Source organism: Thermobia domestica, chromosome 7 (assembly GCF_964235325.1).
Source record: "Thermobia domestica chromosome 7, izTheDome1.hap1.1, whole genome shotgun sequence".
Lineage (NCBI taxonomy): Eukaryota > Metazoa > Arthropoda > Insecta > Zygentoma > Lepismatidae > Thermobia > Thermobia domestica.
The window spans coordinates 62815343-62831154 of NC_137460.1; the positions used below are offsets into that span (position 1 = coordinate 62815343).

At 35.3% G+C, this 15812-nt stretch overlaps 1 protein-coding gene across 4 annotated transcripts in view; it reads left to right on the top strand.

Moving 5' to 3' along the window:
• The window catches only part of LOC145690163 (early estrogen-induced gene 1 protein), a 292289-nt gene extending 279858 nt beyond the window's left edge, over positions 1–12431 (top strand). For all 4 annotated transcript variants that reach the window (XM_081764783.1, XM_081764784.1, XM_081764785.1 and 1 more), the window contains 2 exons: positions 1395–1579; positions 9126–12431. In XM_081764783.1, the coding sequence (XP_081620909.1) occupies positions 1395–1579; positions 9126–9241 (301 nt within the window). In that variant the 3' untranslated portion in view covers positions 9242–12431. The remainder of the gene's footprint in view (positions 1–1394; positions 1580–9125) is intronic.
• Positions 12432–15812: the final 3381 nt, after the last annotated feature.

Below are 15812 nucleotides of genomic sequence, written 5' to 3' on the forward strand. Positions count from 1 at the left end.
CGGCCTTGACATCACGACACACCTAGGATAGGTTAAATTAGATTAGATAGAAATGAGCATTTTTGCTGCTATTGTAGGCATCGTGTGCCTCAAAGTCTCAAAATATGTAATAAAGGCTTCATGGTAAAAATAAAACATGTCGTATAAAGACTAGACTTATAAGTCTTTTGCATGTCATACATTTTATCGTTTAAGTTCTAAAATTTCATGATGCACCCCAAGGGCTCCACGACATACGGGTTTGGAAAGCCTTTCGTAAGGTATCAGACAGCAACAGGATAATAATTATAGTATACATATAATAAAGAAATGTAGATAGTAAGTTCATAATTGCAAGCATTAATACTCCTCATAAAATTGCCTGATTACCTTATATTAAATGTTTGCACGGTGTCTTAACTGTAAATGTGATAATTGAATATCCAATAAGTTCGTATTTGCTTAAAGACCAATCACCGTTATAGAACTTTTTTCGAGATCTCACTATAATCTATTCATGTATGGGGTCCTAAATGGAACATCATTTTTCTGTCTCACTTCTACTCTAGAATACTTCTAAGATTTGTATCATTCAGATATCTTTCACTTCTGCTCTAAAATACTTCTCTGAAATTTACAACTTTCTGACATCAGAATCACTTAGGTAAACTTGCAGATATTAAATAACATTTGAACATGTTTGTCGTGCGGTACATTCTACTTAATTTCAAAAAGTATGTTGAAGGAAAGTGTTTTTCATTTAATTAGTCCATAGTAATACAGTTTCGTGATTTACAATTTTTCAAGCCATAATTTATAATTACTCAGTGAAACGGAGCCCAATACTAAAGTTAAAGTCATACGAACGTCGTAACTTCCTCGTAGTTACGTGATATCGCGTACTCACCTTTGACATGGGAAACCTCATTCGATTCCCGGTAAAAGTGTCACATCTTATATAAAGACAAAGTTGAGTTCCAAAAGCCAATACATAGAAACGTCTATTTAATATAGTTAAAATAAAATCCTGGAGTAAATAAAACTCAAATTACAAACATGAAAGATACCGAGGACGAAGATCTTTTGGTTAGTTTTATATTATGGGTGTGTAAAACTTGATTTTGGAATTTATATCAAGCATAATATTATAATACATCAGATTTAATATCTCATAAAATATATCTGAAAAAGGTTACAGAAATGTACGATATAGAAGTCTTAAACGCTTTTAGCATTTATTTATTTATTTATTAAAGATTTTTCTTTATACTTTTCGCATTTTAAAATATTCTCTTTTAAATTTTTTTACGTAGAAGTTTTATTTTTTAATATGTTTATTTTTTGTTGTGTATGTAGTTGTGTGTATAGAGTATATAAGTAAGTAATATATATGTTTTTAATATTAACATTTGCAGGAATCCTAGCTCAGGATCAGGTTTCAGTGAAACCGGTTCGCTTGACCGTGCTAAAGCGATTGAACGACGGAAAAAGGCTGAAGAGGGGAAAGAATCACGTGTGGAACTCACTCGCGTCAATCCGGACGACCTCATAGATGACTTGATAAAGTCGACAAACCTTGAACAGGATGAATCAGCAGAAGGTAACTTCTTTCTCAATATTTATTATAGTCTTTTATTTATATATATAAAATGCATCTGAATTTATTGTATATGCGATGTAACTCACTATTAATAACAATTGGAGAGAGAAACTGAAGTCGGAAGAAAGGTTGGTATACTCACTACAATCTGTCTATGTTGATCATTGTCAGTTCCACTGAAGAGTGGCCAACTTAGAGAAAATAAGTATTTTAAAACGGAAACTGTTAAAAATTGGAACAGACTTTGTTCTAATAAAATAAAATGTTGAATACGAGGGACATCCAACATTTACAAGGCATATTTGGTAATAATTACATATATATTATGTTCTACATAAACTAATGCCATTGTGTGCTTCAGTCAACATTTTATTTTTCAACATAGTCACCAAGAAGTTTGAGGCATTTGTTTAACCGTGAGACGAGCTTGTCGATGCCACTTTTGTAACAGTGAGGTCCTGACTATTAAGCCAGCGCTGCACCTTTATTTTGATATCTTTGTCACTTTGGATCTGTGCCCTTCAGGACGTTCTTTGAAGACTTGGAAAAGATAATCTGTTTTCTGTTTGGATCATTGCTGTAGTCGACTCTCTTTCTTTAACTGCCACGACTTAACTACGTCAAACAATAGAAACGTTTTGCTGTAGTTACGTTCGGTCCAACGTCGAATTCGTACGAGGGCGTCCCAAAAACAAGTTTACAAGACAGTAACGAAGTTGTGAAAATAGCAATGCAACGCTGGCTTAATAGTCAAAAGTCCATATTTTACGAATGTAATATCGACAACCTCCTCCTTGGCGATTATTTTGAAAAATAAGATGTTGATTGTAGCACATAATGTGCATTCGTTTATGCACAATATAAAATATGAGCATTGCAAATCTGATTTATAAACTTACATTTGGGATGTCCTTGGTAGTTATTGATACTACCTAGGTATTAGTTTGTATCTTACAAATATTATGCAGTAGGTTATTTCTGCAATATAAAAATATTACAAGAAGTTGTTAACAAAAGTTCTAAACTATGAAAGAAGCAGCTGAGAGTTCGGGTGTTATGTTACTAGTGTTCCTTTTCAGCATAATGCCCTGACCATTCTAAACACTTTGACCATCGATGTTCAAGTGCGTTTATGCCGCTAGTAAATAAATAAAACGTTTTGTCGAAGCCGTCAGAATGTTATCTACGGAACGCATGACATCATTATTGGTGTCAAAATATTAATTTTCCAACTTCTTTTTGAGGTTTGGAAGCAGATGGAAGTCAGAAAGTCTCAAATCGGCTGAATAAGGTATTTGTAGGTAATTTTCAAACCTTGCATGGCATCTCTTTGTAGTTTCCGTGAGATAAGATAATTTGAAGCAAGTGACAAGTGCTTGTGTCAAATCAATTTTCAGGGTCATTGTGAAAAGTATTTACTATACGTATACGTCTAGAATTTTGTCTGTATAAGCCAGGGTTTATATATATATATATATATATATATATATATATATATATATATATATATATATATATATATATATATATATATATATATTCTTTCTAAAGCTTGAAAATACATTCATGTCAAGTATGTAACATACTTTGTTCTTACAAACTACTATGTTTTTTTCTTTCGTTCTTCGAATTTTCAAAATATTGTTTTCGAGGAAATTCACTTTGAAACTGTAGCTATGAAACTGTGTTTCCATTCATATTTCGCACTCTCTCAGGTAACACAGGATACGTAAAACTGGAATCAATAGCGACGTGTTTTCAAACAAGTTGAATATGAAACTTTGGGTGCAAAATTATATTTCTCATTTACATTTCTCGCTGTGTCACGTAATTCTGGAATCAGTAGCGTTGTTTCCTGTTAAATAAATTTAATGTGAAGCTACAGATGCATAACTATATTTTCCTTTACACTTGATGCTGTCTCACTTAACGCAAGGTGGTTATAAACTCTGGTATTAGTAGCGATGTTGTTTTCTGATTACAAAATTGTACGCACAAGATTGCATGACACGCTCGCAGACGCTAAATTAGCAGAATTCTGATGAAGCGTCAAGCACAATTCGTGCTGGAACTTTGAAATTGATTTTCTGCCAGTTATTGAAAAAACCAGTGATGATATTTTCGATTGTAGAACTTGCTTGTTTCGTACGCATACAGGTCTGAAGCATTTTTCTGTGCAGTCTTCCCGAGTTATTGACTATACAGGGTGAATCAAAAAAGACGTTACAATTTTGAAATCTCACATTGATTTATTCATTTATCTTACATAATTGGTTTTGGTGTCATTTTGCAGCAAAATACATCAAGTTTTGACTCACGTAGTACACTAATTCATAAACAAGCCACCCCAAGCGATAGTGGCAGCTGCAGCAAAGATGGCTGCCTTTACTGATCCCGAGCGTGCTAGCTGTGACAACTGTGCAACGCAATTTTCATACAAAGTATGGTAAAAGATCCTCCCAGTAGGCCTACTATTAGTGGCATAAGTGTTCAATTGAAACTGGACGTTCGGCAAAACACAACAAATGTTCAGGTCGTCCTAGTACGTCTGAAGACGTTGTAGAGCAAGTGAGACAAAGCTTTGTGAACAGTCCTACAAAATCAACCCGGCGTGCTTTTCGACAGCTGGGCGTTCCACACATTACAGTTTGGGGTGTGTTGAGAAAAAGATTGCATCTCAAACCATTTACCTCGCAATTGAACCAGAGCTAAGGTCAACCTCGCAATTGAAGAAGTCACGCCTGTCATGCTGCAGCGAGTTTGGCAATAAATCGACTTAAGATGGGGTATGTGCCGCATCGCCAGTTTAAGCCACATTGAACCCCTTTAGGTATAAGGTAAAAAAAAACTTGATTTATTTTGCTACAAAATAACACCAAAACTATGTATACAAGCTCAATAAATAAATCAGTATGAGTTTTCAAGTTGTAAAGTCCTTTTTGATTCACCTTGTATAATTTGGGATTTGAACTTAGTCAAGTTTTTGTTAAAAATTCCACTGATTGCTATTTAAAACGGGCAAATATGTAGAATAAACCTGTTAAACGTTAATTTTAGGTCAAATGTTAAATAAATGAAGTGTGTACACATAGTAAAGATTTGCTAAAATCAATCAAGAACGCATTTTTCTGTAATCGAAGTACTCTTTACTAGTAACACTCGCCACAACTTTCTCAACTTACGTTAATAATGGAGGAAAATATCGGAAATGTATAAAGTACACTTTGTAAAGGGTTATTCAAAAAGCGAGCCGGGTTTGGATCGTCTGGCAAATTTTTGTTTCTCGTTTGCCGACATTGTTTTGTATTGTTGTTCTACCCACAAACATTCTGATTGTCACCTTAGTCTAAATTTCTCGCGTTTCTTCAGTCTGTGTCTGGCCATGGAGCAGTTTACTATAGCGCAACGTGTGCTAATTGTGAAAACTTTTTATCAGAACGGAAAAAGTTATGTAGTAAGACATTCTTTAATTTTGTGATATTAAAAACTGAAGTATTTTCTTAATCTCTTGGGGAAACCAAACAATAAACAAGTAAAAGTGAAATATTTTAAATAAAGTATCGAAAGACATCCTGGTAAAAATAGTGAAATTTAAAAACATATATTATAAACAAGGAAGACTTTCAGAAGGGAAAATAAACAATCCTATTTTCTCAAATCCGAAATAGAAAATGAAAGTATGGAAAATAAATATATATACTCTAGATATCTTACAAAAATCATCACATTACAATCATAACTGAACCTCAACGCATTTGCACAACATCGTTTACAGTGGCGTTCTACAATCTTAGCGTTAGTGGTGTGCAGACTCAGCTGTCAATTGATTGTGCCTGATCATGGACTTCAGCCAAGTGTAAGTACGCAACCATGAACTCTGCCCGTTATTATAATAAAATATGCATATGGCAGTCTTAACATAAGAACGAGAATATGTAACCCCGTGTAAATCGAAATATTATTTATTATCTTCTCCATACTCTCATTTACTTTAAATGTTATTCATTTCTTTTTTAACATTTTGGTGACGGTCATACATTATGTACGTATATGCAATAAAATCACGTTTTGTATTATTCTTCTAAGAATCTGTTTGTCTCCTTTCAAGCACTATACTACCTGCCCTATGACACACCCCTAACGCTAAGATTGTAGAACGCTACTGTAAACGATGTTGTGCGAATGCGTTGAGGTTGAGTTGTGATTGTAATGTGATGATTTTTGTAAGATTTCTAGAGTATATATATTTATTTTCCATACTTTCATTTTCTATTTCGAATTTGAGAAAATAGGATTGTTTATTTTCCCTTGTGAAAGTCTTCCGTGTTTATAATATTTGTTTTTAACTTTCACTATTTTACCAGGATGTCTTTCGATACTTTATTTAAAATATTTCACTTTTCCTTGTTTATTGTTTGGTTTCCCCGAGGGATTAAGAAAATACTTCAGTTTTTAATATTACAAAATTAAAGAATGTCGTAGTAGCAACTGACAGGCGACGTCACGCGTTGTAGGGCGAAATGAGGCGCCGAATGAATCAACAGTTCGCAGACTTATGAAAAAGTTAATTGAAAAGGGGTCAACATGAACATTAAAAGTCCTGGGCGTCGTCGTAGTGATCGTTTTGAGCAAAATATTGCGGAAGAATCCAGTTGCTCCAAGAGTGGTTCCCGGATCGCTTCATTTCGTGTAATGCTGACCAGCAATGGCCCCCGAGGTCATGCGACTTAACTCTTTATGACTTTTTTCTTTGGGGTACTCTTAAATCAGTGGTGTATGTCAATAAACTCCGTTCCATCCACAAATTAAAGGAGGAAATTCGACGAGTCGTCGGCGAAATCCAAGTGGAAACTTGTCAGGCAGTCACAGCGAATTTCTAGAACAGAGTTATTGCATGCCAGCGCAGTATGAGGTTATATGCCCGATTCACCATGTTACTTCTAATACTTATGGCCATTATCACTAACTAGTAACATTACCATTACTACTACCCGAATGTATAATATGCCAAACTAATGGAAAAATAACACCCGTCGTTTTATTGATTTCTGATCGTCGTCGTGACCCCATTGTCTCCGCTAGACACATGTCTAATGTATTGTCACTATTTTATACGATCTTCAGCTTTCTTAAGCCATTTCAAGAAGAAAGGTAATTGTGTGTTTTATTTGTCCTATCCATCTGTAAGGGGTTCTTTCCCCTACCCTCACCCCTTCTGTTCTTAATTTCGCCTTCTATGATGCTTTTATGGCTATTATCTCCACTTCGTCGTGTCTTATACCCGAAGGGTTGGAGAATTCTTGTGAATCGAGAAGAGAGAGACCCGGAAATCTTCAGTTTCTCATTGATAAATGCATTTGTTCTTTTTGCCGTCCATTTTACGCCACCACCATATTCCATATGCTTTCTCTCCTTTCCTCTTTCTTTCTTTCTTCATATGCCTTTATTGTCCAAGTTTCACATGCGTACAAGAAAACCGACAATACTAGTGTTTCGACCAGATGAACCTTGGCATTGTTTGTGATTGCTCACTTTTTCTGATCTTTTTTCCTCTACTTCCTGTATTATTGACTGTTGACCCAAGAGAGATAAGTTCATATACAATCTTCATACCGTTCAAACAGCCTATGAGAGTTGCACCTGTGCTACTCGGTCGTTTATCATTTCCTTGGAACTACTAAGGTTTAGTTCTAGTCCATATTGTGTACTAACATTCTTCACTGTTGAGAACATTTCGGAAAGGTTTGCTTCACTGGCACATAAAACATTCAAGACAAGATAGGCATATAGATGCCTATCTTGTCTTGAAGCCTTCACTTCTGAAAAAGTGTCCTATTTTCCAGTTCCATTTTGTGGAAAAATTGTCAGAACATTTCCAAGTACATCTGAACACAAATTTCGGCCATCACACGTTCTGTTGGCATTTCTGTTTTTATCATCTGATCATGAAGCTTTCATTACACTAACGCTCGTTCGATATGTGTATTACTAACTGGTATAGCACGAATATACTGCATTGTTTTGAGCAAGTTCGTTGTATATGCATTCTCGAAAAACGCATTTCATAAGTTGCAACAGTTATTACTACTATTGTTCTTATCAAGTGTTCATGTTATAGATTTCAAAACAGAGAACTTACTGTGCAGCTCATTTCCATAGAATTTTTGTCAAAATCATCAAATGAAAACAATGTTAGTTTCACTCGACAATACAGTTGCAAAAATTAAAAGAAATTAAACCTAGCCTTTGTTACAAAAAATATATGTAAACCTTGCAAATAATTAACAACAACTAAGTACAACATGTATCATAAGAAATAATTAATAAGCCCGTAGATTTTCTGAAAGCACCAAACTTTTGTGTCCCCCTCCCCCTTCCCCAAGTGCTCATCATTACTGCTCCGAAGTCCATTTTTATGAAAATACTCAAGTAATAAATCAAAAGTCGCTAAAATCATGTTTTATCAATAGACTAAACTTTATTGTTGTCACCGTATTGTCAGAAAGTCGCAGGGTTTTTAAAGTCTAATTTTACTTTACTTAATCTGTAGAAAAGTTGTGATAATTTTGTTGCTGTCGGGAATTTCATATTTGGAATATCGCAATTGAATGAATATAATTTTTTTCACGGGCTTCCTGATTTATGGTGAGGTTGCCTGTTAAGTGACCACCTCCGAAAGATACAGTATTGGAGTTGTGTCGTTATTAACAACCATTTAGAAAATATAGCGTCTCCATAAAAATACTATCATATTTTAAAGTGGTATTAAGTCGCATTGGACAATCATATCTAAATGAAATTGATCACATTTAAAAGAAAAACTCAAATTATTTTTACTATATCTCATAGACATTGAATGTAGCCCCCACGAATGACGATGCAGACATCAAGACGATAATATTTCCAATCACACCACATACGCTCCAACATATCTGATGAAATGGACTGGATAGCAGCACTTGCACTTCTTTGAGGGTTTGAGGCAAAGGGGATACATAGACACTTTCCTTTACGTAACCCCATAAAAAGGAAGTCACAGACCTCAAGTCAGCCGACCTCAGCGGCCACTTGTAGATGACATTATCATCATTTCTAGCACGTCCAATCCATCTTCCTGGAAGCCGCCAATTCAAATGTTACCGAACATGCAAATGCCAGTGAGGAGGTGCTCCATCTTGTTGGAAAATAGTCATTGCCTTCTTCTTCTCCCAATTGTGGAAATAACCAATTAATGAGCATGTAAACACAAGTGTGCTCACCAATTAGTGAGTACCAAGTGAATATACTTTTGTGTGTGTGTGTTGATCCCGCCCATTATTGATATTGTCCATTGTTGACATGCACAAAAATATTTGAGCATTTCTTTGAAATGTGACCAATTTCATTTCGATACGATTATCCAAAGCGACGTAACACCATTTAAAAGTGTGCTAGTATTTTTATGGACACGCTGTAGAATGGGAAACATGGCGAAGAACCGTAATTTAGATAGTTGTCTTATTAGATTTATATGATTAAAATATACCTTCCATATTTTTCTTTTCAGTGTCTGGACTTCAGTTATTTATTGCCAAAGATGGTACAACAGCTCTAGGTAGTCATGATGTGAAAAGCCAGATGCCGGCAGGAGTGTTCAAACAAGTCGTTATGGACGATAGGTAGCAGTAGTGTTCTTAAAATAGACCGGAACATTCATACTCCGTAAACACTGTCCTGTTCATATTAATATATAGTATGTCTGTGTGCATGTTTATCGTACGTGTGTGAAGTGTATATAATATATATTCTGTGCGTCGAATGTGACTGAATTTTTCGTTTATATATGAATTATATAAAATATTCGTGTGTATGTGCATGAGAGGAAAAAAAATATATTGTAAATTAAGTAGCACAGAAGAGAGAGATTTTTTATTTTCTTTCTTAATAGTGGATTAAAATAAATACAATCTATGTAAGTATATTTGCGAACATTTTCTTAACGGCTAATGTACGCATGAAGCGACTAACGTGCAGTGTATTGTCTGTCTACAGTTACCAGGGGAAAAATGGGAGGGGGGGATAATTTTTACTAATTTGTTTGCTGCTACTGAACAGAAAGAGTGTTATGTCATTTTTGTAAAGTATATAATATATCACTCAAGTAAACGTTTGGATTTGCAGGTAATATCACAGAGGCACAACGTCAATTCGGACAGTAAAGTTGAGAGTTCATAAATATTTGACCGCAATGTCTTCATGCCGAAACTGTTAACAACTGTAGATTCAAGTAAAAATATAGCAAGTGATGACACATCAAGTTAGTTTAGTATCATTTTCTGAAGATTGAAATTCAATGAGATGTAACGATTCATAAATATGTTAAAACTTACTTTCAGTCTTGTGTACAATGAATTATACATAAGAACTAGTCTTCACGATTGGATCTAGGTTATTTTCGGGATACCCCCCCCCCCCTAAAATGGCGGATGTGTTGTTACTCTCTATGCTTTTATTTTTCAGTTCGCGTCATACTAAAGGTCTCAAATGAAATTATGGCAACCCATCGAAGTTCAAATCTAAAATACCGTGACAGTTCAAAAATCAGCACAACATTCGTAATCTAAGTTATTAGTAAAAGTAATGAAATTATTTTTATTAAGATTTTTATAATTATTAGAATTGCTAATGCAGTGAATTTAGAAAATAAAATTTAAAGAGAAAATTTAGTAATGCCACAATTACAGCATAATCTTGAATCTAATCACAGCCGTGTTGGAAATTAGCATTAGTACAGTTAAAATTAGATTAACCTCATTGGAGAATAAAATAATCGAATTCGAACACTGCTAATCTTTGCATAGTTTGTTTCTTTCCTGTCAATATAATTCACTGTGACCGTTGGTTTCTTTACGTAATTTTCTCTCGCGGCAAAGATGTTGTACCTAAAAGGAAACAGGAGAACTTAACATCGAGAAGAAAACAGTTTTCAAAGCGTTTCCATAGTAATGTTATGAAAATCATATATTGACACAGAAGTAGGATGTTCACCTCAGAAGTGTAGGTTCACATGTTTAACTTTTGTACTGACATGTGAAACCTAGTATGAGAAATCAGTGCATGATGATTTTCAAGTACTCAGATTCATTCCTGGAATTGTTTCAGATAATTTGTGTATGCTTTTATCATCGTATATGTATATAAGATAAGGGGCTTTAAAACGAGATACTATTCAGTCGTTCGCTAGTCTGAACAAGAACACTAGTACGTGTTAATCAGTAAAAGATTTTAAGAGAATAGATATTTATAACGCGCTACTGTTCTGTTTCTAAATATATTTGAAATTTTATCTTTATCAGGAAACTTCAATTTACTGAGTTCTGAGAAAAAATTACTAACATTTTATATTATTATAAATATTTATTAACTAAACTTTCAATTAAAATTCTTGAGTAACCATAATCATCCATGATAATTAAAAACAGTTTCTAAATTATGCATACTTTTAAGTTTTTTGCATCCAGATGTGAAAGTGTTGTTAGTTTCAAGTCGAGCATGTAACTGGTCGACAGCAGTACTGATGTTAGTTTTAGGATATTGTGTGGGAGAAAGTTACTATGATGCAGTACAGATCTATGCGAATGATTTTCTATTTTTGCGGCATTGGTTCACTCTCTGCTAGTTCCATCTATGAGAAATTTCTGTCAAAGTATGTGCAGTTTTAACTTTAATGTGCAAATTAACGTTTGTGCCTATAAGCTAAGATTTAACTCAAAATAAATGTTTGGATTGTAGGTAAATACTCATAAGCGCAACAGTATTATATATATTTGTGTGTGAAAGACGCTCTGTAGATTGAAGTAGCTAGTTGCTCTTAAATGTTCTATTAAAGTAACCGTCACAGTTTATAAAGAAAGAAAGAAAGAAAAAAAAAAAGGTTTGTGAGAATCGATGATAATACTTAAAACAAATAAAGATGTGGATGTATTGTGATATAAGGGACCTACAAATTTATATTCCAGTCTGTTGCAAACAGATTATTAGATATATATATATATAAATATATATCCAAATCATTGACAGTTAGTTACCGATTGTAATTATTAATATACAAAAACAAAATGCTGTTATCATTAGTCTGTTAATCTATCGTCAATATATCTTTTAAAAAATTAAAATGGTTGATCGATATATATATTATACATATATAGTCTTAAAAAGATAATAAAATGTTTCTTCCAGTTATTGCAGTAATTGATAAGCTGATATATTGTGATAATTCTAAGCATGAAGATTAATGTAAATTATTAAAAATAATAATAATAACTAAAGATTATTACTTTCTTCTCAAAGAGGAAAAATAACCATTTAATAATGCACTCGCGGAAGCTGTCATTGATTTGTTTAAGTGTAGTGACTATGATGCGCGAATGTAGTTTTTTCCTTCTCCCCTAGTAAATGCAGCTGCTTTTGCAGCATTATTCAGAAGTTATTACTAAAAGATTTTCTGCCAAGGAGCAGATTTGTAGCTGTTTTTTGCAGTAACTAAATTTTAGAGATTTAAGAATGTTGGTTTATATTGACAGCGAATTGTGTAGTATTTATGTAAAACAATTAAGAAAATGACACAATTCCTTAAAAATCCATTTGGATTAAGGTAAAATTAGTATTTTAAGTAAAGAAAGTATTTATTTAAAAAATATGCATATATACGTATAGTATATATGCATGTTAATTGTGCATGTAACCTTATTTCCATTTTTAGTAACTTTTTTTCTTTCTTGAAATTTACGTTGAACACTGCAAAATGTTTGTAAAACAATGTAAGATTGTAACGTGTATGTTCTGTTACTACAATATTAAATTATGTCAAATATGTGTTATTTTTATTTCATTCCTATTCAGTTCTCTCATTTTTTTGATTTAATTTTAATCTGAACAGCATAATAACGAAGTGTCACGAACAAAGTCTATTGTATCAATATGACAGTGAGCTGACATGTGACACTTGGTGATAATCAGCATCATTTGCAAGGTAGACATGAGAAATCATTGTCTTGACTCATCCTTATTATAGAGATGTTAATACATTTCATATTTTATATAACGGATTAGTCACTTACATTCCTCAGTCACTTTTTCTTTCCATGTTTCGAGTGTTACGTCTGGACACTTTTCACCGGAGACACACAATGACTTAAGTCCTTTTTTCATAATGTGATCTTCAAATAATTGAACTATCAACAGTGATAATTTAAGTAACCATTACGAAAATGTATATCAATACTAATGGTCACTTGCAGTTCCCCAAATATATATACTAACATTAGTGCACTATCGTCCTATTTGTACTCTAAGATCATATTGTGAGTAAAAGGTTTAAGCTGTTATGTGTCCCTGAGGAAGAGTGTAACACTCGAACTATAGGAAGAAGAACTGACTAAGGAACATTAGTAAGTTAGTAATTCCTTATATTGTAGTGTGTTTCATACGTAAGGAAAAGAAATAATTATATATATATATATATATATATATAAAATATAATATAATATAATATATGCTTCTTACCAGTTTGTAAATTTTTACCAGCGGGTGAACACCCAAGGAGATTCATGAAGACATGATGAATGTATTAGGTGATGGCACCCCTACATGCCAAATCATCAAGAACTTGTCACTTGACTACCGGTGCGGCAGGAAGAGCTGTGAATATACATCAGGTACAGGATCGCCCGTAACAGAGTGCACACCAGAAAACATTAAAATAGTTCACGACCTGATAATGGCTGACACACAAGTAACTGTGCAGAGGTTAGCTGAGGTTACTAGCTTGTCACTCGGTTTAATAGGTACAATTTTACACCAACACTTGGAGGTGCACAAGGTATTAGCCCGATTGGTACCATGAATTTTAACCATTGATCAAAAGCGTGAACGAGTCCGTTTTTCAGAGACAAATTTGCCTTGTTTAAGAAACACCGGAGTAATTTTCTTGTTAGATATTTGACAATAGATGAAACCTTGGTACATCATTACGATCCGAACAACAGACTATGCAGTAGCGGCACCATGATTCTCCGTCCCCCCCAAGAAATTCAAGACAATGCCATCACTTAGCAAGCTTATGGCAAAGTTTATATATATACAAGGGTGTATCCAAAAGTTCCAGGACTGAATCTGTAAAATGAAAGTTTCTTACCTTTGAAGTTAAATTCCTCCATCACCTTCAAAGTGCTCCCCTTTTGCATTAATACTGCGGTCCTAACGTTTCTGTTATGCTTGGAAGCATTTCTGGAAGTTCTTTTTTGGAATAGTGTCAAGTACCTGCTGCGATTCTTCTTGAATCTCTGGAATGGTGTCGAATCTTCGCCCCTTCATCCGAAGCTTCAGCTTGGGAAAAAGAAAAAAGTCACAGGGAGCCAGGTCAGATTGAGTATCGGGGATGGAGAACCACTGTCATGTTGTTCTTAGCCAAAAACTGCGCCACTTTAAAGGCACGAACTTCGGTGCAATGCGATGCATGTTCAACTGTTTAGTGAGAATTCGCTGACAAGTTCCATACCCAATTCCGACTTTTGCATAGATATTGTGCAGGGTACGTCAACGATCCTTGTTCACAGCCGCCCTCACTTCTTCCACTTTTGAGGGGGTTGTTGCCGTGCACGGTGTACCGGTTCGATCATAGCAGCAGTCGATGGTCTGCCTTTCTTGAAAAGTCCAAATCACTCAAATGTTCGGCTACGGCTCATGCACGAATCACCAAAAGTGTGTTTCAACATTTCATAAGTTTTATTCCCGTTTCATCCAATGCCACACGGAATTTGATGCACACCCTTTGTTCTTCAACTTCCGCCATACCGCCGAGATACAAAAAATCGCAAACGGCTAATGCAACACACACACGAAAACACGTGCAACATTTAAACGCTTCCACAAACACTTCATACAGGACACGTAAGTTTGGCCCTCCACTGTACAACACGTCTTGAAGTTGCCGATCGTTTTTTGTTTTCAATGTGTCATGTAGACCTTCCTCTTTCATCAGCAGTAACCAGTTCACCTGTGAGTATCGTGGTGTGAAAGTGGTGCGGTAAAATGGGCGACCTGACAGATTTCCAAAGAGGCATGATCGTTGGTGCCCGTCTGGTTGGAGCTTCAGTGGCAACAGTGGCGAACATTATGGGGGTTCGAAAGGCACTGTGTCCAATGTTACGAGGGCATACACAATTCATGGGCAAACGACGTCTGCAAAGCACAACAGTGGTCGGAAGACAATCCTGTCAGATAGGGACCGGAAGGTATTAAAACGGATTGTACGAGCTAAAGAGAAGACCACTGCAATGAAAATTACGTCTGAACTCAATTCCGGCCTACAGAACCCGGTTTCATCGAAAACAGTGCGACGGGAACTTCATAAAATGAAAATTCATGGCAGGGCCGCTATCGCCAAACCCCTGGTCACAGCAGTAAATGCGAAGAGGCGTATCCAGTGGTGCAAGGACCAAAAGGCGTGGATTCATGAGCAGTGGAAACACGTAATGTGGTCGTCCGATGATCACCTTGTTTCCAACAACCGGTCGTGTTTACGTATGGAGAACACCGTTGTAGGCCTATGATACAGAGTGTCCGCTCCCAACTGTAAAGCATGGAGGTGGTTCTGTTATAGTATGGGCAGTGATATTGTGGTTTTCTGCAGGTCACATCATAGCCCTGCATGGAATGATGAATGCTAAGGCGTATGAGGCCATTTTGGGGGACCAGGTTCTACCCATGGCCCAAATATTGTTCCCTGATGGTGATGGCATCTACCAAGAAGATTTGGCACCCTGTCACGCTGCAAAAACGGTGAAATCATGGTTTGAGGAGCATGATCAGGAGCTATCACACCTCCTCTCGGTCCCACAATCACCAGATCTGAACATCATTGAGCAGTTGTGCTCTTGAGTTAGAAAGGCGTATTCGGTCTCATTGCCCTCCACCAGCATTCCTTAAGGAACTGGAGCATGTTTTGGAGAAACAATGGTACAAAATTCCACACACCACGATTCAGGAGCTGTATACGTCCATTCCACGTCGGATCCAAGCTGTTTTGGACGCAAAAGGAGGCCCCACACCATACTAGGCATGATTTTTCACACTTTTGCAAACATTTTAGATTTTTTGTTCAACCCCTGTGTATATATATATATATATATATATATATATATAGTAAGGCCGTACTGTTCATTGATCATCTCCAGGGTCAAAAGACAATTAC